Here is a 26145-nt window from a genome sequence, read left to right on the forward strand (position 1 = left end):
CCCGATATTACGAATCATCTTAACCCTCCCCCCTCCTCCCCTCTCCTTAAAGCCTTTCTGACGACTGCCTTCGTAGCCTCGCTTGTTCACCAGTGGTTTTTCAAAGGCAGAGAAAACTGATATCCTGTTACATTAATTCGACTTTCCTAAACTCTTTTTCATAAGTTCCCGTTCTCCATAAAATGTCAAAATTTAGACAATTAAAAATACTTTCTTCATAAATATTTATATTTTCTCTCTTTCAAAAATAAAGAAGAGTCCCCAGATAGATGTTTTCATTCTGAAACTATCAGACTGTCGTATTTTTAATATTCGCAGCCCTTTTTCCTCAGTTTCTACTTCAGTAATATCTGTCATATAGATAAGAATAACTCTTGTCCGTCTTTTAAAACTGTATGTTTATTATGGTTTCCAATCAATAATGTTTCATCTGTTAGTTTTAGGTATCGTACAAAAGGACATCAAAACCATTGATGAAGCATTACACAGATACAACAATTGGAACTTTAATAGTGGCAACTATTTATTTACAGTTTGTACAAAATAGATACGTGTTTCAAAGTTTCACTGACCTTCAAAGTAGTCACCAGCATTCTGTACAACCCGTTGCCAGCGATGTGGGTGTCGTAGGATACTCTTAGCAGTGCCAGTTGTGTTGACAGTTCGAGCGGCGCGGTCTATTGCCCGACGAATTTGTAGCAGTTCTGAAGCAAATGCCGTGAAGTGTTTCCTTCGGTTTAGAAATATAGTTGAACTCATGAGGGATTAAGTCAGGGGAGTGCAGTAGGTGGTATAGCACTTAGCAGCCCCATCAGTCAAACGAATCAGTAACAGCTTGCCCTGTACACGCTTGAGTATTGTCCTGCAAAATGATGGTCAAGTCATAACTTCTGTCTCTACGCTGTTCATTTTTGGAACATAGCCTACGACCAGATTAGAGACAGAAGTGATGACACTTTCTGCAGGACCTGACCATCATTTTGCAAGCCAATGCTCAAGCACGTATAGTGCAAGCTGTTACTGATTAAGAATGAAATTTTCACTCTGCAGCGGAGTGTGCGCTGATATGAAACTTTCTGGCAGGAACCTTTGGTTTTTCGAGTCTCGGTCCGGCACACAGTTTTAATCTGCCAGGAAGTTTCATATCAGCGCACACTCCACTGTAGAGCGAAAATTTCATTCTAGAAACATCCCCCAGGCTGTGGCTAACCCAATATCCTTTCTTTCCGGAGTGCTAGTTCTGCAAGGTTCGCAGGAGAGTTTCTGTGAAGTTTGGAAGGTAGGAGACGAGGTACTGGCTGTATTAAAGCTGTGAGGACGGGGCGTGAGTCGTGCTAGGGTAGCTCAGTCGGTAGAAAGGCAAATGTTGCTGATTTGTTTGACTAATGGGGCTGCTAAGTGCTATACCACCTACTGCACTCCCCTGAATTAAGCCTTCGTAAGTTCATCTCGATTTCTCAATTGAAGGAAACTCTTCACGGCATTTGCTTCAGAACTGCTACAAATTCGTCGGGCAATAGACCGCGCCTCTGGAACTGTCAACACAACCGGCACTGCTAAGAGTATCCTACGACTTCCACATCGCTGGCAACGGGTTGTACACAATGCTGGTGACTACTTTGAAGGTCAGTGAAACTTTGAAACACGTATCTATTTTGTACGAACTGTAAATAAATAGTTGCCACTATTAAGTTCCATCCCTCGTAGATGAAATGTTGTTGGTCGGAAACAACAATAAATATCAGCTTCGAGAGACGGATAATATTTATTCGTTTCCAGAACAGACTTTACATTCACATCTCCTGAAGTGACAAATTCTCTTGTCACTCTGTGGTTCTCTCATGAAATTTAAGGTCCTGATTCTTCTCTACCGTTACCTGCGTTGGTGCCTTTTCCTCTGCGCATAAATGTTCGGAAATTCGGGTGAAATCATCGAGGGTGAATGAAAATTTGTGAGTTCAGGAGGTTTGCAGTGACAGAGTAATGGTCACCTAGATAGCTTATGCAGAACTCCATGTCCTGGTCCTGCATCTTACCTTCTTATGTCATTTTAGATGTCTATTAACATGATCTCTGCGATAAGTGACGAGGTACACGAAATTTTTCGGCTTCATTTGAACAGTTAAAAACTCTTTTTTCTTATTTTTTGTCGTTTATTACGATTCAGTCCTGAACAGCGAAATGGTCCACAAAGTTCTTTATCTTTTCTTCATTTCTCAGAACTGCGAAGCTGTAGTTCGTGGCAGCAATATTTAATCTTAGCACTGTATACATATTTTTATTCAGAATAGAGATAAACAATTGCTACTTCAAGAAATCGTAAGCGATTTGCGCGAAACCGACTTCCTTCAAATCAACGTCATAGGTAATTCTGTTTAAAATATAGTCCACACCGTGTCGGGAAAGGGAATGCGTTGTTTAGAGACTTTCGTATTTGTACACACAACGCTCACAGTGATTACGATCAGATTTTATACCATAGTGGCATGCGGTATTAAATTCATTCCTGCGGTACTTGCAAACACTTCATGCATCAACAGAGCCTAGACCGTCACGAATGGATGACTACTTCCCACTTCTGCTTTCATAAAAACGGCTATCTCAGATCGATTCTTTCCTCCAATTGTGCCTGCGGTTGTTTCCTTTCCGCAGCCAATGGACAAGCTTCCCCTTTTCTAACCTAAGAAATATAGCCACTGGCGTCTTTACGGAAGAGGAAGTAAGCAACGATAATAGTTGACGGAAGCTTGCCACTGCGGAAATTATAAACTCTTCTATATTTGACACGTAAAAAAACTAAGGCATAGTAATCCAATACAAGAAAATAGAAAAACATTGCCAATCGGACCCCTAATCCTCAGGTGGCGCAGGTAGTTCATTAAAGTGTTCTTAAGCTTCTTTGAATTAAACTGTAACTGGAATACTCATCACTAATGAAAATCCAGCTTCACTGATATCATGCATCAGATAACACTGACATGGTGACAACCGACAATGCAAACGTCAGTGTTGTTGTTGCCTTCAGTCCAAAGACTGGTTTGATGCAGCTCTCCATGCAGCTCTATCCTGTGCAAGCCCCTTAATTTCCGAGTAACTACTGCAACCTACACCCCAATGAATCTACGTACTGCGTTCATCTCTTGTTGTTCGTCTACGATTTTTAACCGCGCTTCCCTCCAGTGCTAAATTGATGATCCCTTGATGCTTCAGAATGTGTCCTATCACCAATTCCTTCTTCTAGTCAGATTGTGCCACAAATTACTCTTCTCCCCAATTTTATTCATTAACTCCTCATTGGCTTCGTGACCTACCCACCTAATCTTTAGCATTCTTCCGTACCACCACATTTGAAAATCTTCTATTCTTTTCTTGTCTAAATTTTTTATCGTCCATATTTTACTTCCATACATGGCTACGATTCATACAAATACTTTCAGAAAAGAGTTCCATGGTTAAATCTGTACTAAATGTTGAAAAATTTCCCCTTTTCTGAAACGCTGTTCTTGGAATTGCCAGTCCACATTGATTATCCCCCTTACTTCGATCATATCCGTTGATATGGCTTTCAAAAACAGAAAAAAATGCTGCTAGACAGTGCCTGACAAAAACTAGGTAGAAAGTTGGCTAATTTTGAACGCTAGCTCAGTTCGACGGAAATGGTACAGATATTCGGTTATGATATTGCTATGAAATCATCACGACATACATCTTTAATGGCTGAGAGAACTGACAGATGTTTGTTGGGAACACAAGTTCATGTACCGTCTTTCATTTAACTGTTCCCAGCATTTCAACTGATGTACCCGACAGAGAATAGCTACAAAGAAGTAGAAATATGGAACTGATATTTTCATATACAGAAAATATGCCTGTTGCCTGAATTGTTATATGGCATGAATCAAACATTGATGTCCATGGGTGGATCGGTTCAAAATTGTTGGGCGCTTAATAACGTGATCATCAGCGCCCATTCTCAAGATGGTAGAACATTTTACAAGTAAGACGCTTATCTATTAATCACTTGTGATTTTTCATGTTTGGTATCAGCATTCATTTGCGTACGCTGAACGATAATGGAGCTTGCATGCACATTAAAACAACGATGACAGAAAATCAGGATGCCTCCAAGGTTCCACTAAATGTAGACAAGCTCTGTGTTGATGGAATAAAACAGCCGACACTGTAACGGCTTATAATGTCCTGCCCGGACGGGTAATTCGCTAAGAAAATTCCGTTCGAAAGACAAGGATCTAAGTTCGAGTCCCGATCCACTCCCCAGTTTCAGCCTGTCAAAAAAGTTTCAAGATTAATAATCCATTGATTGAAAAAGAGACTTCTTCGTCAAAAGATGCCTCTCACTCAGAAATGTCGGAACATAAGAAAGCAAGGAGATTCCTAGTGGTGATCAGGAAGACAGAAAGCCTAAAATCAAATACGATCACGTGTAGCCGGAATCAAAAAGAAACTCCTCAGAACCTTCTTTTGGACGCTAGTAAGAAGAGTGGCTGTCGTAACCGGCGATCTCCTACTTACTTTTTAAAATGTTCTGCCAGCATTCGACAGACCAAGAAAAGGAAGGAAGGTAGATCAGGGATTTGAATCCCATCGACGAAGTTGGACGAATCGGAAGTTCTAACTGTGGAAGTGCGGAAAGGCGTGACCCTTTCGAAGAAACGTCAGTGATTTGTCCTTCACAGAGCTAAGGAAACCAAAGAAAACCTTAATCTTGATGGTCCGATCTGGAACTACGAACGAGGTGGCTCTTGAGTTACGTCACGACTGGTATTCAGGACGATGTCAGTTTAAATCGCCGCCCGGGGATCCAGAGCTAGATTTCCCGTGATCCCTCGAAATCATTTAAGGTGAAAGCTGTGAGGGTTCATTTGAAACGGCACTTCCGTTTTCGTTATCTACTCCAGGCTTGTGCTGCTTGTCTAATTATGTCGACGACTGGACCTCAAAACCTGATCTTCCTTTTTCATCGGTAAATTGAGTCCCGATTTCTGCAATTGAGATTCCAGTGTTTTAATCCATGCGCCGCGTTACCCAGTCGTACATTTGATTGACGTTATGGGTAATGGAATGTAGTCGAATTAAACCAGAAGCGCTGAGGGAACTAGATTCGGAAGTGAGACCTAAGCGTTGTACGTTAGTTTTGCTATTTGGGCAGCAAAATAACTGATAATGGCTGAATTAGAGGGGACATTAATTGTAGGGTAACAATGGTGAAAAAGGAGCGTTTTTGAAGATGGGAATTTGTTTAAACATCGAATATAAATTTGAATGTTAGGAAATGTTTCCTGAGGGTATAAAGGGAGTCAAAGGAAAACCTAGATACATGGAAAGAACGTAAAATGTTTATTACTGGAAAGGGCATAGTTACACTAAAGCAGCTTACCACGCTGTTGAGCGGTAAGTCTGGACCAGGAGGCAAGAAAACAGCATTCACAGTTGAAAACATGGACGAACTTCTAAGTAAATAATAGTTAACAACTTACGACATCAGTAAAATAGCTTTTGAAAACAAGTAAGAAATTAAAGAACTTATCGAATATTAACGAGAAAATTAGATCAGCAATTGACGTCAGCAAAAGATCTTTTAAACAATTAAGAAACTAAGGAATTTGTCAAATATTGACTGTTATCTAAAGTCAGCGAAGCTGCATAATAATAATCGAAAGCTTTCCATTTACCAAATTTTTCAATTGGCTTTTAAATATAATATCTTAAATGATTGCAGCAGATTTGTTAACAACAATAGTAACATAAGCAATGCGTGACGTCCGTTGGTGACAGAAGTTCAGAACCAGGAGATGTTATAAAGATACAATTCAGCTTTGCGACAGGTGGGATTACAAGACGGACAGAATGGGTCGTTTGAAATGGCCACCCACGGGTATGCTTGTGGATGGGGCGGGTCCCGTACAACGTGAACTACAACACACTAAGAACTATCCTTAGGAAATAGTGACAGTGCACTGCTTACAAAGAGCGGCACATATTTAGAGCCAAACGTAATTAAATGAACAAACGTCTACCCAATCAGCGAATATGACGATAAGCAACAAAGAGCTTGACAACTGAGTAACACTCTGATTTCAGGAATGAGAAAACCAGTAAGGCTTACGTGCCCCCAAAATTAATTGGCAAGCAATTACTTGTGCTAATTATGCAGCAGGACAGTCATTGCACACTCTTTTGAAATGGAAGAAGATTCAAATTCGCTGACTTCTAACATGTTTTGCAGAAGACACTAGCTATAAGCAACGATCGGGTAACTCTTACTAACCCCAAATAGCTAAGCAACCGAATCTCAGATGTCGAGCCGGCCGCGGTGGCCGAGCGGTTCTAGGAGCTTCAGTCCGGAACCACGTGGCTACTACTGTCGCAGGTTCGAATCCTGCATCGGGCATGGATGTGTGTCATGTACTTAGGTTAGTTAGGTTTAAGTATTTGTAAGTTTAGGGGACTGATGACCTCAGCTGTAAAGTCCCATAGTGGTTAGAGCGATTTGAACAATCAGATGTCGAACTTTGTTTACTAGGCTACCCGTAACAACTCCAGTGGAACGGTACATTCTGTTTTAGCAGAATTTACCAAAGAAAATCTCGGGCTCAGGTCAACTAACTACCCCACCAAAATTTTTCGCAAATAGTTAATACGATTACAGTGAAAAGGCACCCCAATTTATACTGACCCCACTAAAATGTTCTACAAGTGCTCAACGAAAATGATTACACCGAAAGACATTCTGATTTAGATTTCACTGTACTTAAAAGGAAGAACAACACACAGTTGCGCCTTCAACATCGTCCACACTAATATGACCAATTTAAACAGGCAGCTCTGATGAATGTACTTCCATTAGCTCTGCAACATAGACCACGGGAGTTCCACATACTTCACAAACAGGTGCCGCCAACGTCTGTAATGAAACGGAATTGCTTACATTAAGTAAAACTTCAGTTCTTTTGGAACGACCACCCATAAACAGCAGGCACAGCAGACCTTTTGGGAAGGAGAAACTAGTCGCAGCGCTACGACTTTAACAAAACGAGGCGCAGAAGCCACATAAAGAATCCCACCACAGCCAACCAAAAACACCATCTTCGCCAGATGTCTGTACTCTGCAAAAGCTGTTTACTGTCAGCTCCACACAGCGAAGTCAAACCGGCCTCACACCCTGCAAGTGCTCCTTCCCATTCATCCAGCCAATTCTGTCAACGGTCAAAGCTCTTCGCCTGGAGGCCCACCAAAAATCTGGCCCCGCTACTGCCTTCTTTGCATTGACTGATCGATGTGAGTCGGCACGGCTCAATTATTCCAAAAGTAATCTCCATAACCGTAACTACATTTATCCCACTATGAGACAAAATGGTCAACACCTTCATGGAAAGAATGTTTGGAGTTGCGTACGGAACCGCGAGTGTAGATCTTCGAAGCAACTCGACGTTACGAATGTCTTTCGTCGGAGCTCCAAAAATGTGAAAATCGCATGCGGAGAGATCCGGACGGCATGGAGGATGTGCAAGGGCTACCCAGCGAAAGTTCTGCTGCGTTGTCGAAACAAAGTTGGCAACATGTGGGTGGACATTTAACTTAGTACGCAAGTGAAACCCGTACGAGGAACATTTTAGACAAGAAGAAAATAGAAAAATTTGAAATTTGATGCTACAGAAGAATGCTGAAGATTAAGTGGGTAAATCGTGTAACTAATGAGGTGGTGCTGAGTGGAAAAAAGCAGTTTGTCGCACAACTTGACTATAATACGGGATCACATTCTGAGGTACCAAAGAAACACAAATGTAGTACTGGAGGGAAGTGTGGCGAGACCGGAGAATGAATATGGCAAGCAAGATCAATGAATGTGTGTTGCAATAGTTGACAAGACGTGCACAGGGTAGAGAAGAGGTGCATCAAACGAGCCTTCGGACTGAAGACAACAACTGCGACAACAAAATATATCTCTTCACTTTATATGCATTAATCAGAAATTTGACTGCCCATAAGGTGAATATTAACTCAGTATTTGAATTATGTTTATATTTATAGTGCTAGTTTTATGAAAGCCGAACTAAAATGGTTTTCAATATTTGAGGGATCGAGGATGGGTTTAGTATAACACATACCGCATACAATACTTTGGAAAAGGCTTCTTTGACAATGATAGAATAAAAAATTCGTTTCACGAACGGGTCACTTAGCCAACTGCTCCCGTAATTCCCTCCGCTTAACGCCTACTAATGTGTAGACGTGATTCTACGAAAATAGTTTTCTTACTTCTGTACCCACTCAAAAAAGAGTTTTTCACGAATGAATGAAACTGTAAAATGATTTGCCCTAGGGGATTATTAAAGCCAACATGTTAAAGAAGGAAATTATAGCGTACACGACGTACGTTAATGGATTATTTAGGTAGTGAAATCAGATAAAGGCAGTAGTCCATCCAAAGGCTTGTTTGAACATCGGAGTGTATTACTGCGCATTGTTGAATTGGAAGTGATATTTCCTAGCCTTTTCCAGTCAGTTACATGGAGGGGCCTACCAGTTAACGTAAACTCCGAATCAAGGTGAATTTTAGCAGTTTTCATTTACGTCGCATATAATTCATTGCTGGAAGTGAAAGAAGCGATAAATCGTAGAAGAAAATCCTGATACGGTGTGGGAATCGAAATCAAGGCGTCTGACCCTGTTTTCAAACACGGACTGTGAGACGCTGAACCACAGGACAATGGAGACCGAACAGGTTTAACGAACGTTAGCAGTAAGTTCGTTTGCCATTGAACATCATACTTTTTACAGTGTACCTCCAAAATCTGTGTGGCATATATAATCTTTAATGTTGTTCAGCATCTTTCTTCTTTATGAACAGACATCGACATTTTTTTCCAGACAGATAAGTGGGAAAACACGAACAGAATAATTTCAAGACAGAGTTATCGTCACAGCCTTGATGATTTTAGGAAGTGAGTGTTTGCATGATGTGGGTAGTGTATCAGGGATGGAAATATTACGGTTGTAAGTCTTCCGGCCGATTAAAACCGTGTTCGAACGGATTTCCTTGGTAAACCCACCATTTCGTCCAAGCCTACGGCGAACATCGTGAGGAAAATCGTGACTTCGATCCACTGAACACAGTGGCTCACCTCGAGCTAAGAACTTCAGGTAATTTTAATAAATCAAGATTTTAAACATGGCTGAAACAGCAAATGTTGAAATTCTTCACGGTAAATGATGACAGCCAAAACAGCTGCAGGGTAAAGATTTATTAAAATTCTTGACCACAGTTTCGGTATATCTAAACATACCTTCATCAGAAGTAAAATACACTAAAATTACATCCTGCAATGGAGATTCATGAAATAATTGACGCCTTGGCACAGTTGTTTTATGAATCTCTATTGCAGGATGTAATTTTTGTTGAAGCTATATTTAGATATACCGAAACCGCGGTCAAGAATTTTAATGAATCTTTACCCTGCAAGTGTTTTGGCTGTCATCATTTACCGTGAATTTTAATAAACGTGACGTGTGCAACGCATATGTGCTGGTGCGAGAGATGAATGAATAGTGTAGTATCACAACTAGCTAACCTGTTTGTAAAAACCTGTGTAGAAACGAGCAGTGCAGGGAACGTAAAAATACCTTACGAAAAATACCTTACAGAGAGCACACAGCCCTCTTACCGAACACGCTGAGCTACCGTGCCGGCTACCATCTGAGCTACCGAAGCACGACTCAAGGCTGCTCCTTACAGATTTACTTCTGCCAGTACCTCGTCTCCTACCTTCCAAACATTACAGAAGCTCTCCTGCGAACCTTGCAGAAAGAAATGATACTTGGAGACATGGCTTAGCCACAGCCTGGGGGATGTTTCCAGAATGAGATTTTCACTCTGCAGCGGAGTGTGCGCTGATATGAAACTTCCTGGCAGATTAAAACTGTGTGCCCATCCGAGACTCGAACTCGGGACCTTTGCCTTTCGCGGGCAAAGTGCTCTACCATCTGAGCTACCGAAGCACGACTCAAGGCCGCTCCTCACAGATTTACTTCTGCCAGTATCTCGTGTCCTACCTTCCAAACATTACAGAAGCTCTCCTGCGAACCTTGCAGAACTAGCACTCCTGAAAGAAAGGATACTTGGAGACATGGCTTAGCCACAGCCTGGGGGATGTTTCCAGAATGAGATTTTCACTCTGCAGCGGAGTGTGCGCTGATATGAAACTTCCTGGCAGATTAAAACTGTGTGCCCATCCGAGACTCGAACTCGGGACCTTTGCCTTTCGCGGGCAAAGTGCTCTACCATCTGAGCTACCGAAGCACGACTGAAGGCCACTCCTCACAGATTTACTTCTGCCAGTATCTCGTCTCCTACCTTCCAAACATTACAGAAGCTCTCCTGCGAACCTTGCAGAACTAGCACTCCTGAAAGAAAGGATACTTGGAGACATGGCTTAGCCACAGCCTGGGGGATGTTTCCAGAATGAGATTGTCACTCTGCAGCGGAGTGTGCGCTGATATGAAACTTCCTGGCAGATTAAAACTGCCAGGAAGATTCATTAAATTTTTAAGTTGACAGGTGTGTTATGGTTGTAAAGATAACCTTAGGATGAAGTGACGAACTACGAAAATTTGTGTTTACAGGCTGGCCGCGAGCTGGGGTTCCAGGTTCGCGACCTGAACGGCGCCTTCCACACGGGCTTCGCCATCGCGCAGACGACTTCTCGCAACGGCAGCCGGCTGTCGACGGCCAAGGCGTTCCTGCGGCCCAACCGCAACAGGCCGAACCTGCACATCATGCTCAACACGACCGTCACCAGGGTCCTCATCAACGAGTCGTCACGCGAGGCCTACGGCGTCGAGGTCATCCGCGGGGACACGGGCCGCCGCGACCGCATCTTCGCCCGCAGCGAGGTCAGTGACATTCCCTCCGTACAAACATACGCTGTCCGTCACTGGCCCTAACAACTAACGTAGGAAGCAAGAACATAATGACTCATTAATCTTGCTACTTCTGTGATCGTTACTATGCTTTCACCTGTATCATTGTTGTTGTTGTCGTCAGTCCTGAGACTGGTTTGATTCAGCTCTCCATGCTACTCTATCCTGTGCAAGCTGCTTCATCTCCCAGTACCTACTGCAGCCTACATCCTTCTGAATCTGCTTAGTGTATTCGTCTCTTGGTCTCCCTCTACGATTTTTACCCTCCACGCTGCCCTCCAATACTAAATTGGTGACCCCTTGATGCCTCAGAATATGTCCTACCAACCGATCCCTTCTTCTAGTCAAGTTGTGCCACAAATTCCTCTTCTCCCCAATTATATTCAATACCTCCTCATTAGTTACGTGATCTACCCATCTAATCTTTAGCATTATTCTGTAGCAACACGTTTCGAAAGCATCTGTTCTCTTCTTGTCCAAACTATTTATCGTCCATGTTTCACTTCCATACATGGCTACACTCCATACAAATACTTTCAGAAACGACTTCCTGACAGTTAAATCTATATTCGATGTTAAAAAATTTCTCTTCTTGTGAATTGTTTTCCTTGCCATCGCCAGTCTACATTTTATACCCTCTCTACTTCGACCATCATCAGTTATTTTGCTCCCCAAATAACAAAACTCGTTTACTACCTTACGTGTCTCATTTCCTAATCTAATTCCCTCAGAATCACCCGATTTAATTCGACTGCAATCCATTATCCTCGTTTTGTTTTTGTTGATGTTCATCTTATATCCTCTTTTCAAGATACTGTCAATTCCGTTCAACTGCTCTTCCAAGTACTTTGCTGTCTCTGACATAATTACAGTGTCATCTGCGAACCTCAAAGTTTTTATTTCTTCTCCATGGATTTTAATTCCTACTACCAACTTTACTTTTGTTTCCTTTACTGCTTGCCCAATATACAGATTGAATAACATCGGGGATAGGCTACAAACCTGTCTCACTCCCTTCGAAACCACTGCTTCCCTTTCAAACCCCTCGACTCATAACTGCCATCTGGTTTCTGTACTAATTGTAAATAGCCTTCCGCTCCCGGTATTTTACCCCAGCCACTTTCAGAATTTGAAAGAGTGTATTCAAGTCAACATTGTCAAAAGCTTTCTCTAAGTCTACAATTGCTATAAACATAGGTTTGCCTTTTCTTAATCTAGCTTCTAAGATAAGTCGTAGGGTCAGTACTGCCTCACGTGTTCCAATATTTCTACGGAATCCAAACTGATCTTCCCCGAGGTCGGCTTCTACCAGTTTTTCCATTCGTCTGTAAAGAATTCGCGTTAGTATTTTACAGCCGTGACTTATTAAATTGATAGTTCGGTAATTTTCACATCTGTCACATCTGTATCATATGAAGGACTTATTTCAATAGTGGTACAAGTCCATTTTTGTTCATTCTGAGATACAGAGTCCTAAAGTTAAATGAGCGCTGAAAAGTCTTCAGTTGAGATACCAGAAATATTCAAGTATATAGAGGGTGAGTCACCTAACGTTACCTCTGGATATATTTCGTAAACCACATCAAATACTGACGAATCGATTCCACAGACCGAATGTGAGGAGAGGGGCTGGTGTAATTGGTTAACACAAACCATAAAAAAAATGCACGGAAGTATGTTTTTAAACACAAACCTACGTTTTTTTTTTAATGGAACCCCGTTAGTTTTGTTAGCACATCTGAACATATAAACAAATACGTAATCAGTGCAGTTTGTTTCATTGTAAAATGTTAATTACATCCCGATATAATGTAACCTAAAGTTGACGCTTGAGTACCACTCCTCCGCTGTTGGATCGGGTTTATCGGAGAGCACCGAATTACGTAGGGATCCAAAGGCAACGGTGATGGACCTTAGGTACAGAAGAGACTGGAACAGTACATTACATTCCGTAATTGAAAACAGAAACCACGTGTGTACGTGTACCTCACCCCTCATGGTAATGTACATGTGCGTCAGTGAGAAAGACCATTAAAAACGTGTTAGCATGTGGACGTAATGTGCTGTTCCAGGCTCTTCTGTACCTAAGGTCAATCACCGTTCCCTTTGGATCCCTACGTAATTCGGTGCTCTCCGATACATACGATCGAACAGCGGAGGAGTGGTACTCAAGCGTCAACTTTAGTTTACAATATCTCCGGGTGTAATTAACATTTTACAATGCAACAAACGGCACTGATTACGTACTTGTTTATATGTTCAGATGTGCTAACAAAAGTTACGGGGTTCCATTTAAAAAAAACGTAGGTTTGTGATAAAATACATACTTCTGTGCATTTTTTTTATGGTTTGTATTAACCAATTACACCAGCCCCTCTCCTCACGTTCGGTCTGTGGAATCGATTCGTCAGTATTTGATGTGGTTTACGAAATATATCCAACAATAATGTTAGGTGACTCACCGTGTATACTTCATATGTTTTGTGAAGACTGTTGTTGTTAATCCAAACTGGTACTATTAATTTCTCATCAGTTGTTGTTAAAGACATTTCTTGAGTGCCTTTGCTTAGAATGGGAACATCTAAGTGACTGAAAGGTTGACACCCACAACTGCAACATTGGGAAATTCAGACAGTTTCTCATTGCTGTGAGCTCATTTGGAACCCCATGGTCTGTTTCAAGCTACCTGCAAAAAATTCAGTCATGAAAGAAACTTTTTGTGTACATTTTCGTGACTAACAAATTATGTTACAATTCTGAATTTCTTACATCCTTAGCACACCGTTATTTCTGGTGCTGTCGAAATGTTGAAATAGGTGAAGATTGTGCTAACCATCCGTTTATGCTTATACCGCACAATGTTTTTGAGAAAGCTTCTATATCTACATCTACATTCATACTCCGCAAGCCACCCAACGGTGTGGGGCGGAGGGCACTTTATGTGCCACTGTCATTACCTACCTTTTCTGTTCCAGTCGCGTATGGTTCGCGGGAAGAACGACTGTCTGAAAGCCTACATGCGCGCCTGAATCTCTCTAATTTTGCATTCGTGATCTCCTCGGGAGGTATAAGTAGGGGGAGGCAATACATTCGATACCTTATCCAGAAACGCACCCTCCCGAAGCCTGGCGAGCAAGCTACACCGCGATGCAGAACGCCTCTCTTGCAGAGTCTGCCACTTGAGTTTGCTAAACATCTCCGTAACGCTATCACGGTTACCAAATATCCCTGTGACGAAACGCGAAGCTCTTCTTTGGATCTTCTCTATCTTCTCCGTCAACCCGATTTGGTACCGATCCCACACTGATGAGCAATACTCAAGTATAGGTCGAACGAGTGTTTAGTAAGCCACCTCCTTTGTTGATGGACTACATTTTCTAAGGACTCTCCCAGTGAATCTCAGCCTAACACCCGCCTTACCAACAATTAATTTTATATGATCGTTCGACTTTAAATCATTCCGCACGCATACTCTCAGATATTTCACAGAAGTAACTGCTACCAGTGTTTGTTCCGCTATCATACAATCATACAACAATGGATCCTTCTTTCTATGTATTCGCAATACATTACATTTGTCTATGTTAAGGGTCAGTTGCCACTCACTGCACCAAGTGCCTATCCGCTGCAGATCTTCCTGCATTTCGCTACATTTTTCTAATGCTGCAACTTCTCTGTATACTACAGCAAAATCCGCGAAAAGCCGAATGGAACTTCCAACACTATCTACTAAGTCATTTATATACATTGTGAAAAGCAAAGATGGCCGCGGTGGTCTCGCGGTTCTAGGCGCGCAGTCCGGAACCGTGAGACTGCTACGGTCGCAGGTTCGAATCCTGCCTCGGGCATGGATGTGTGTGATGTCCTTAGGTTAGTTAGGTTTAAGTAGTTCTAAGTTCTAGGGGACTGATGACCACAGCAGTTGAGTCCCATAGTGCTCGGAGCCATTTGAACCATTTTTTTTTTTTTTTTGGAAAGCAATGGTTCCATAACACTCCCCTGTGGCACGCCAGAGGTTACTTTAACGTCTGTAGACGTCTCTCCATTCATAACAACATGTTGTGTTCTTTTTGATAAAAACTCTTCAATCCAGCCACACAGCTGGTCTGATATTCTGTAGGATCTTACTTTGTTTATCAGGCGACAGTGCGCAACTGTATCGAACGCCTTCCGGAAGTCAAGGAAAATAGCATCTACCTGGGAGCCTGTATCTAATATTTTCTGGGTCTCATGAACAAATAAAGCGAGTTGGATCTCACACGATCGCTTTTTCCGGAATCCATGTTGATTCTTACAGAGTAGATTCTGGGTTTCCAAAAACGACATGATACTCGAGCAAAAGACATGTTCTAAAATTCTACAACAGATCGACGTCAGAGATATAGGTCCATAGTTTTGCGCATCTGCTCGACGACCCTTCTTGAAGGCTGGGACTACCTGTGCTCTTTTCCAATCATTTGGAACCTTCCGTTCCTCTAGAGACTTGTGGTACACGGCTGTTAGAAGGGGGGCAAGTTCTTTCACGTACTCTGTGTAGAATCGAATTGGTATCCAGTCAGGTCCAATGGACTTAACTCTGTTGAGTGATTCCAGTTGCTTTTCTATTCCTTAGACAGTTATTTCGATGTCAGCCATTTTTTCGTTCGTGCGAGGATTTAGAGAAGGAACTGCAGTGCGGTCTTCCTCTGTGAAACAGCTTTGGAAAAATGGTTTAGTATTTCAGCTTTACGCGTGTAATACTCTGTTTCAATGTCATCATCATCCCGGAGTGTCTGGATATGTTGTTTCGAGCCACTTACTGATTTAACGTAAGACCAGAACTTCCTAGGATTTTCTGTCAAGTCGGTGCATAGAATTTTACTTTCGAATTCACTGAACACTTCACGCATAGCCCTCCTTACTCTACCTTTACATCGTTTAGCTTCTGTTTGTCTGAGAGGTTTTGGCTGTGTTTAAACATGGAGTGAAGCTCTCTTTGCTTTCGCAGTAGTTTCCTAACTTTGTTGTTGAACCACGGTAGGTTTTTACTGTCCCTCACAGTTTTACTCGGCACGTACCTGTCTAAAACGCATTTTACGATTGCCTTGAACTTTTTCCATAAACACTCAACATTGTCAGTGTCGGAACAGAAATTTTCGTTTGGTCTGTTAGGTAGTCTGAAATCTGCCTTCTATTACTCTTGCTAAACAGATAAACCTTCATCCCTTTTTTATATTCCTATTAGCTTCCATATTCAGGGATGCTCCAGCGGCCTTATGATCACTGATTCCCTGTTCTGCACTTACAGAGTCGAATAGTTCGGGTCTGTTTGTTATTAGTAGGTGCAAGAGTTGTAGGTCCATGAGTTGGTTCTCTGTTTAATTGCTCGACGTAATTTTCGGATAGTGCAGTCAGTATAATGTCACTCGATGCTCTGTCCCTACCACCCGTCCTAAACATCTGAGTGTCCCAGTCTATATCTGGTAAATTGAAATCTCCACCTAAGACTATAACATGCAGAGAAAATTTATGTGAAATGTATTCCAAATTTTCTCTCAGTTGTTCTGCCACTAATACTGCTGAGTCGGGAGGTCGGTAAAAGGAGCCAATCATCAACCTAGCTCGGTTATTGAGTGTAACCTCCACCCATAATAATTTACGGGAACTATCCACTTCTACTTCACTACAGGATAAACTACTACTAACAGCGACAAACACGCCATCACCGGTTGCATGCAATATATCCTTTCTAAACACCGTCTGTACCTTTGTAAAAATTTCGGCAGAATTTATCTCTTGCTTCAGCCAGCTTTCTGTACCTATAACTATTTCAGCTTCGGTGCTTTCTATCAGCGCTTGAAGTTCCGGTACCTTACCAATGCAGCTTCGACAATTTACAATTACAATACCGATTGCTGCTTGGTCCCCGCTTGTCCTGACTTTGCCCCGCACCCTTTGAGGCTGTTGGCCTTTCTGTACTTGCCCGAAGCCACCTAACCTAAAAAACCGCCCAGTCCACGCCACGCAACGCCTGCTACCCGAGTAGCCGCCTGCTGCGTGTAGTGAACTCCTGACCTGTCCAGCAGAACCCGAAACCCCACCACCCTATGGCGCAAGTCGAGGAATCTGCAGCCCACACGGTCGCAGAACCGTCTCAGCCTCTGATTCAGACTCTCCACTCGGCTCTGTACCAAAGGTCCGCAGTCAGACCTGTCAACGATGCTGCAGATGGTGAGCTCTGCTTTCATCCCGCTAGCGAGACTGGCAGTCTTCACCAAATCAGATAGCCGCCGGGAGCCAGAGAGGATTTCCTCCGATCCATAGCGACACACATCATTGGTGCCGACATGAGCGACCACCTGCACATGGGTGCACCCTGTACCCTCCATGACATCGGGAAGGACCCTTTCCACATCTGGAATGACTCCCCCCGGTATGCACACGGAGTGCATATTGGTTTTCTTCTTTCGACAGCTTTTACCGATATGCTATGGTTATATTTCTCGATTGTTATTCTACCGATTTATCAGCTGTTACTATCTTTGTTTTGTTTACTGGAATTATCGTTACTTCTCTGATTTATTTCATGGGTTTGCGAGTCGATATAAACTTTGTTCTATTTTTTGGTACTATGATTACGTCTTGGTTATTAATATGTTGATTTATATGATTTTGTTATCCTTTGTTTGTTTACTGGTGGTGTTATCTTTGCTTAATTTATTTACCAGTGATGGATTTCAATGGTTTCAATAAATTTGTCGAGGTTGTTTTTATGTTTTAATTCAGTTTGTGTCTTCAACATTTTGTTGGGAACAGAAAATCACCATGTAAACTAATGAGAACGCGCCACAGAAATCTAACACCTAACACCTAAGGGCCCGAAACTAAAGCTTCTGGTGGAAATAGAAATTTACACTCATACGGACAAATATCCCAAAAAATATTAAATGTACAAACGGAATAAAAACATGAAAACTACGTCGACGACTTAGTTGAAATCATCGAGATCGATCATGAGTAAATAAAGCAAGCACAGATAACATACCAGAAAACAAAAAGATAACAAAATCATGCAAATCCACAGACTGATAACCGACGCGTAATCATAGTACCAATGAACAGAACAAAGATTAACAAAGACACTAAGATCTCCCAAACCCATAGAATAACAATCCAGAAATGTCACTATACCATATCGTTAAAAGCTGTCGAAAGAAGCTTTCAAATACAATAATAATAGACCATCTCAAAAAGAGTGTGCAGTCCTTCCATAAACTAAAGGTTAATACATTTCGACAGCATCAGCAGCAGCGATGTGGTAAGGATATAAATTGTTCAGAATCTTAACGTAATTTGAAGGTAACGAAAATGTGCACAAAAACGTTTGTTTCAGAATATTTTGCAGATAACTTGAAAATTAGCATGAGGTTCGAAATGAGCTCATAGCAATCAGAACAGCTCAATAAAAACGTTATAGCAGCGTAATTGGTTTTCGTATGTACAATGTCTTTAAAAAACTCTCTCGCAATTAACACATCCATTTTCTAATTAAAGCATCATAACGCTTCTCGCCGACGTACTATAATTATCAAATGCCTTATCCTTCCTTTGCATTCGCGCGCTGGAGACTGTACAATGAGTAATTGTTACATCGCTAAGTCGGCGTGTAGCGATAGCAGTGGAGAGAAAATAAAATCCGCTCGGATGAAGCTACTGCCAGTCCATGAATGTCACGACTAATGATGCCACCGCGATACGTGGTATGTACAAAGCCTCTTGCGTCAAACTGTGGATACGAGGTTGAGCGCAGGCGACGGCTTGTCGTGCTGAAAGTGTCCGTCCTCTTTTCTCTCCTGTGGGTATTTTACGTTGCTGAAACGTCCAAGTCACCTTCTGTTGTTCAAATCCTATAGTAGTCAAGCCCCGACAGTCCCTTCAGCTCCATGTCATCCACTGCACTGGCTGTTGCAAGCTCATTAGGATGAACTAGTGCAAAACACGAGCAGTAGACCAGAGTGGGTTAAGACCGTTATGGCGTATAAGACTGTGCAACGACATTACTTTGTGGTAAGAAGAAAGATAAAAAATCCCTCTAATGATGCTTACACTTCAGTGAAACATGTCTGGCAGAGAAAAGAAAAGATGAAAAGTTGTGTTTTGTTCAAGGTGGACACTTTACAAAAACAAAACTATATCTCGGTTTTAATAATAATGGCGATTGTCTATTCTCATAGGCACTAAACAGTTGTTGTGACCAGTCTGTTTTGCTTTAGTTAGGTAGTTGTCCTCGCACCAACAGCTGTACTGTACAACGTTGTTTTACGTTATTTTCGTGAAAAATTTTGTGTTTGCGAAAATACGTTATAGCTCAAGCAATGATAACCTCACGAAGTTTATCTTTGTACCACCACGTACTGTTATGTAATTCGTTCTTGTGGTATATTAACACATCGAGACGTTCACGCGTTTAAGGTGGGTAAAACTGTGCATTATTTAACCCTGGGGACAAACGCTGAGGTGTACTTCACCATACCCATATTTCCTTTCTTAATTACACGTCTTTTTCACTTTAGAAAATGTGGGACAGCATGTAAGTTAGATTGGTAGTGCTGCCCTTAGAAGCTAATATGTTGTTGCTCGATAGCTGGTAAGGAGTTGACTGCGCCCAGTGCGTGTCCTGTGATGAGGTGTGCGATCCTGACACGCAGGAGTAGTAGAAAAAGCAGAGAGGATGCCAAGAAGATGCAACTCCTGCACCATTGAAAATGATGGCAAAAAAAGATGCAAAGAAAATCTGCACTTCATGTCACAGAATCATCAGAGTACTACCAGTGCATAGTGTCAGGAAGAGTAGTAAGAAACTATCTGACTAAAGCAAACTTCTTTGTCTTATCAACAAATTTAACCGGATGATTATCGATTACATTGGTTCTATTTCTTAGTTTTATTCCTGCGTAACAAAGAAGCTGAAAATTTTTGCATGTTTTTACTTGTTCATCCTTAGATTAATTTTATTTTCTTGTAAAAATGAGAATAAAGTACTGAAACTTTCCTTAAACTATTGTTGAATTGCAGGAAAATTGTACTTTTTAAACGTTATATATACTTGGGTTTTATGTATCACTGTCTTATTTACACTGTCGTTTAACAAGTACGCTGGTCCAGGATTAATATTATCCACACCCTAGAATTATCAATTGTTTTGTTAAAATGCACCTGGAAAAGTTTATGAACGTTACAAGTAGATATTACACACAAATTGTATGTTTCGAAGAGACTTTTTTTTATTATTCTACTCTCAGCAAAAACTATGCAGTGAGAATACACTCCAGAAATGCTGGAAGTTACAATGGAAATCCTGAAAAATTGGAATGAGACGAAATGCCAGATAGCATATTAAAAACTTTTGAGGCTTTCATGGCTGTTTTGTCGAATTACCTATAGTTTTGTCTTGGGAATATTGGCTGACGCTTGTTAAACGATTTCTCCGACTTTTCGCTAGCCGTAGGTGCACCTTGCGGTCCGCCACCAGTAATGGAAGATGAACCTTTCGTAATGCAAATACGTCAGTTAATACTGTAGAAAGTCGTGAAGTTTCCTTCAGTATGTCGCTAATTATAAGGGCCCTATCTTGCCTGTCAATGTAGGACGAGCCGTCAGCAGCTCCCGTCTCCACATTTTTTTCCTAAGAATTTAAGATCGCCGTTTCCTACTAACAACCTTACTAAAATACCTATCTCAGAATAACCCTTCCACAGCACAAACGAGGCACATGTGATTAACGTTCCTATCGTTCCGATCAACAGAAGAGTTATATGCGAGTGCAGGCTTTCTCGACGAATTTCATATATGAAGTCTTCACGGGTTGTCAGCCGAGTAGCATCGTCGTCTCGTAGCAACGTTTCGATGGAATGCGTCTCCATCATCTTATGGCGAAGGGTGGGGATATCGCAGTTCGCGGGCTTATGTCTTTACTGGATATAAGCCCGCGACCGACGATATCCCGACATTTCGCCTGAATATGACGGAGACGCATTCCATCGAAACGCTGCTACGAGACGACGATGCTACTCTGCTGACAACCCGTAAAGACTTCATATATAAACAAAAGAGTTATCTGAACTCATTCCACGAGGCCCTGAGCAAGCACATGGCACAGACAGACTGGCACACACAGTCTGGTACACACAGTCTAGGAATGAGGAACTTAAAGGAAATTCTTCTCCAATAACCAGACAAATGAAGCTTTGTCCCACTAATTGCATTTTGTCAGGAACGGAGGCTCGAAGAGTGCATTCGCAGCGGTGGAATTAGTCCGTGTTGCGTTGATATACCCATATGCGAGGGTAGTACTTATGTTGTTGGTGTCGGGCAGGTGATCCTGTGCGGCGGCGCGGTCAACTCTCCGCAGCTGCTGCTGCTGTCGGGCGTCGGGCCTGCGGAGGAGCTGCGCGCCGTGGGCGTGCAGCCGGTGCACCACCTGCCCGGCGTGGGCCGCAACCTGCACAACCACGTCGCCTTCTTCGTCAACTTCTTCATCAACGACACGGACACGCAGGCGCTCAACTGGGCCACCGCCATGGAGTACCTGCTCTTCCGCGACGGGCTCATGTCCGGCACCGGCATCTCGGAGGTCACCGCCTTCGTCAACTCGCGCTTCGCCAGCCCCTCCGAGGACAACCCCGACCTGCAGTACTTCTTCGGAGGGTACCTCGCCAACTGCGCGCGCACCGGACAGGTCAGTTTTACTGCTCATACGGGCTACTGGACCTTCTTTTTGTTTCCTTGGTCGTCGGTCTTGTGACATGTGGCCCGAGAAGATATCCTCTCTTGTTCAAAAAATGGCTCTGAGCACTATGCGACTCAACTGCTGTGGTCATCAGTCCCCTAGAACTTAGAACTACTTAAACCTAACTAACCTAAGGACATCACACACATCCATGCCCGAGGCAGGATTCGAACCTGCGACCGTAGCAGTCGCACGGTTCCGGACTGCGCGCCTATAAATCCTCTCTTGTGCCAACCTCTCTATCACAGAGTATCACTTGTGTTGCGTCTGTGAATTCCACAAGGGAAAAATCGAAAACAGTATAGAGCAGCCAGTGGGATGGCTATCAGCAGAGCTCATGGATGCCACAGAAGTTGGATTGTCGTGAAGCAGATTCGCTTTCGCAGTCCCAGAACCTCAAATCGCTTGATACGGGCAAGTCTTCAGGTCCATATTGTATACCGATTAGGTTCCTTTCAGATTACGCTTATACAATAGCTCCCTACTTAGCAATCATACACAACTGCTCGCTCTAAGATAGATCTGTACCTACAGATTGGACAATTGCGCAGGTCGCACACATGTTTAAGAAGGGTAGTAGCAGTAATTCATCTAACTACAGACCTATATCATTGACGTCGGTTTGCAGTAGGGTTTTGGAGCATATATTGTATTAAAACATTATGAATCACCTACAAAGGGAATGATCTATTGATACGTACTCAGCATGGTTTCAGAAAACATCGTTCTTGTGCAACGCAGCTAGCTCTTTATTCGCACGAAGTAATAGCCGCTATCGACAGGGGATCTCAAGTTGATTCAGTATTTATAGATTTCCGGAAACCTTTTGACACCGTTCCTCACAAGCGACTTCTAATCAAGCTGCGGGCCTATGGGGTATCGTCTCAGTTGTGCGACTGGATTCGCGATTTCCTGTCAGGAAGGTCGCAGTTCGTAGTAATAGACGGCAAATCATCGAGTGACATTGAAGTGATATCAGGTGATCCGCAGGGAAGCGTCCTGGGACCTCTGCTGTTCCTGATCTATATAAATGACCTGGGTGACAATCTGAACAGTTCTCATGGGTTGTTCGAAGATGATGCTGTAATTTACCATCTACTAAGGTCATCCGAATACCAGTATCAGTTGCAAAGCGATTTAGAAAAGATTGCTGTATGGTGTGGCAGGTGGCAGTTAACGATAAATAACAAAAAGTGTGAGGTGATCCACATGAGTTCCAAAATAAATCCGTTGGGATTCGATTACTCGATAAATAGTACAATTCTCAAGGCTGTCAATTCAACTAAGGACCTGGGTGTTAAAATTACGAACAACTTCATTTGGAAAGACCGCATAGATAATATTGTGGGGAAGGCAGGACACTTAGAAGATGCAACAAGTCCACTAAAGAGACAGCTTACACTACACTCGTTCGTTCTCTGTTAGAATATTCCTGCGTTGTGTGGGATCCTTACCAGGTAGGATTGACGGAGGACATCGAAAGGGTGCAAAAAGGGGCAGCTCGTTTTGTATTATCACGTAATAGGGGAGAGAGTGTGGCAGATATGATACGCTTGTTGGGGTGGAAGTCATTAAAGCAAAGACGTTTCTCGTCGCAGCGAGATGTATTTACGAAATTTCAGTCACCAACTTTCTCTTCCGAATGCGAAAATATTTTGTTGAGCTCAACCTACATAGGTAGGAATGATAATCAAAGCAAAATAAGAGAGATCACAGCTCGAACAGAAAGGTTTAGGTGTTCGTTTTTCCCGCGCGCTCTTTGGGGGTGGAATGGTACAGAGATAGTATGATTGTGGTTCGATAAACCCTCTCCAAGCACTTAAATGTGAATTGCAGAGTAACCATGTAGATATAGATGTAGAACCTGGTCGAAATCCTTATGATGGCGGTCCAATGGTGCATCGTGGTATTAGCGAAGTCCAAGTCGAGACTGCAGGAATGATTTTTTTTTTTACTTTATTGAGTTTCGATTCCCCCCAAAGGGGACGGGCTGGCGGTTTCTTAGTACGCCGCATTTCAGCGTGCAGTATTTTAAAAACATGAGAAGGAGATAAGAACCAATAAAAGCAGGCTATAAAAACGGTGACTTAAATTGTAAAATGGCGGAAAATTGTGAAAATTAAAACATAAAACAAAGGGTTGGGGATGCTAATAAATAAAATAATAGACAGACAATTAAAAAAACACGGAACAGTCTGGTTTCTGTTCGCAAGAGATATAAATATTACATCCAGCGACAGTATGATATCCGTTCGCAATACTTACTTGAAACACCGCACTAAAAAGTTGACATGAAGTTGACACATCACAGCCAACAGCAGATGGAGGGGGATCTGGACAGATGAGGGGAAAGAAAAAGGGAGAGGAGAGGAAAATTAAGGGAGGGGGGCCGATATGGAGGGAGGTGACTCAGGAGAGTGGAAAGGCAGAGAGGGAAATGTAATAGGACTCGGGGGGGGGGGGGGGGGAAGAAGTGAGTCAGAGGGTAGGTGGAGAAAAAACAGGATGGATTGGGGGGGGGGGAGCCCAGAAGAAGAACAGAGGAAGGGCGGGGGAGGTGAGGATCAGAGCTGATAGGAGGGATAAATAAAGGGAGAGAGGGCATCATTTGGGTGGCAGAGTAGATGGAGGCCACCTTGGGAAAAGAGTTAAAAGGTGTAGAGGTGGAGGGTAGGGTGGACACAACGGTGAAGGCGTGGCAGAGGGCGGGGGTTGCAGAGGGGATGCGCAACCAAGGGATGAGGGGGATCAAGGAGGCGGGAGGTGTAGAGGACGCGGATATGTTCGAGGAATAGGAGCAGATCGGGGAAAGGAATCAGGTCGTAGAGCATCGGCGCTGGGGACAGGAGGCGTATGTGGAAGGCGAGGCGGAATGCATGGCTCTCGAGGATCTGGAGGGACTTATAGAATTTGGGGGAGGGGGGGGGGGGGCGGCAGGAATGAACAGCTGAATGCGCTTATAAAGCCCCTTTCGGCGAAGGACAATGCCCGCTGTCGATGAGCCTACTGCGGCATGGCACAGCATGATTGGCGTGGTACCGTCGTGTAGCTATTTGATGTACGTATGCTGGCCTGGTGTTGCTGTTACAGCGGAGGCAGCTATGCGCATGGGCTGCGCATGAGCTGTTCAACTTGCCAGCACTGTGCCTGCTCTAAGAAAGTCTGGCTAAGAACAGTTTGTGGCACGTGCGTCACTGCATCTGACACTACAGGTCTTACGAGTGCCAGCAGCCGTCTCTGGAGAGGAAGGAGTCACTATTTCACACGAGTTTAATAATTCTTGAGTGCGTGTTTAAATGCATACACGTTCTCGATAGCACACGACAAAATTAAGACCCTTATTGGATACCTTTTCAACCCTGCAAGGAGCTGAGCGTTTACGAAGTGTGGTGGACAAGTCGACTAGTGCGACGTCATAATTCATTGCAGGGCCAGTATATCTCGTCAGCTCGGCAGTGGTCCATCTGAAACGTGACCCGCAGTCGCGTGGCGGCCGCCATAGTCGCGTCGTGCAGGCATTGATTGTCATGCTGCCCCTAATTCTTGTGAGTTAATTCCACGTTTTGTTTCCTCACTGGTTGTGTAGTGAACCTCTTCATTTCGTAGTTCGTCAACGCACCTAATTTTCAACATCCGTCTGGAGCACAGCATCTCTAACTCTTCGATTCTCTTTCTTCCCAGTATTCCTGACGTCTACGACTCACTGCCACACAATTCTGTACTTTGGAACGTACAATCTCACAAAATTTCTGCCTCAAATTGTGGCTGATATCTGACACAAATAATTCTCCAGCCCAGGAATGCCCTCTTTGCCTTTTCTAGTCTTCTTTTTACGTTGTCCTTGCTTCGCCCGTCATTTCTTATTTTAGTTTTATTTGCTGTATTTTTATTTTTATTTCTTCGTCTACTTCGCGGTCACCAATTCTTATATTTGTTTTCTTATTTCTGTAGCTCCTCCTTGCTGGCGTCTTTAGTCTACTCCAGTTCATATTCTGCACTTATTTAACTGTTCGTTCCATTCTACAGTCTACTGTAATACATTAATAGAGTGAAAAATCCGCTTCAGTTGCAGGCAAATTATTATTTATTGCACGACCGGTTTCGAAGCCTGAGGTTTCATCTTCACGTGCCACTAAATAAATATGAAAACATAAATGTGTGGCGGTGAGGCCATTCAGTCACATCAAACAGACGCATGATAGTGCAGGACAGCACTAGCGCTGTCTAAGCAGGCGCTGAGGTTGACGGTCCTGGTCTCCCACGCCATTGTTCGACATTGTTTTGTTCCTCCGTGACTGACTGGCCCGTCCGGCCCACAGTTATGTTCCCATAATTATTTGGTGGCACCTGAAGATGAAACCTCAGGCTTCGAAAACGGTCGTGCAATAAACACGAACTTTCTCGCAACTACAGTGGACTTTATATTCTGTTAATAT

General features: G+C 42.9%; 1 protein-coding gene across 1 annotated transcript in view; it reads left to right on the plus strand.

The window, feature by feature from the left end:
• Positions 1–26145, plus strand: part of LOC126284756 (glucose dehydrogenase [FAD, quinone]) — a 481160-nt gene that overhangs the window by 444209 nt on the left and 10806 nt on the right. Inside the window, exons 7-8 of the mRNA XM_049983901.1 lie at positions 10645–10914; positions 21296–21658. Of these exons, the coding sequence (XP_049839858.1) occupies positions 10645–10914; positions 21296–21658 (633 nt within the window). The remainder of the gene's footprint in view (positions 1–10644; positions 10915–21295; positions 21659–26145) is intronic.

The sequence above is a fragment of the Schistocerca gregaria genome, chromosome 8 (assembly GCF_023897955.1).
Source record: "Schistocerca gregaria isolate iqSchGreg1 chromosome 8, iqSchGreg1.2, whole genome shotgun sequence".
Lineage (NCBI taxonomy): Eukaryota > Metazoa > Arthropoda > Insecta > Orthoptera > Acrididae > Schistocerca > Schistocerca gregaria.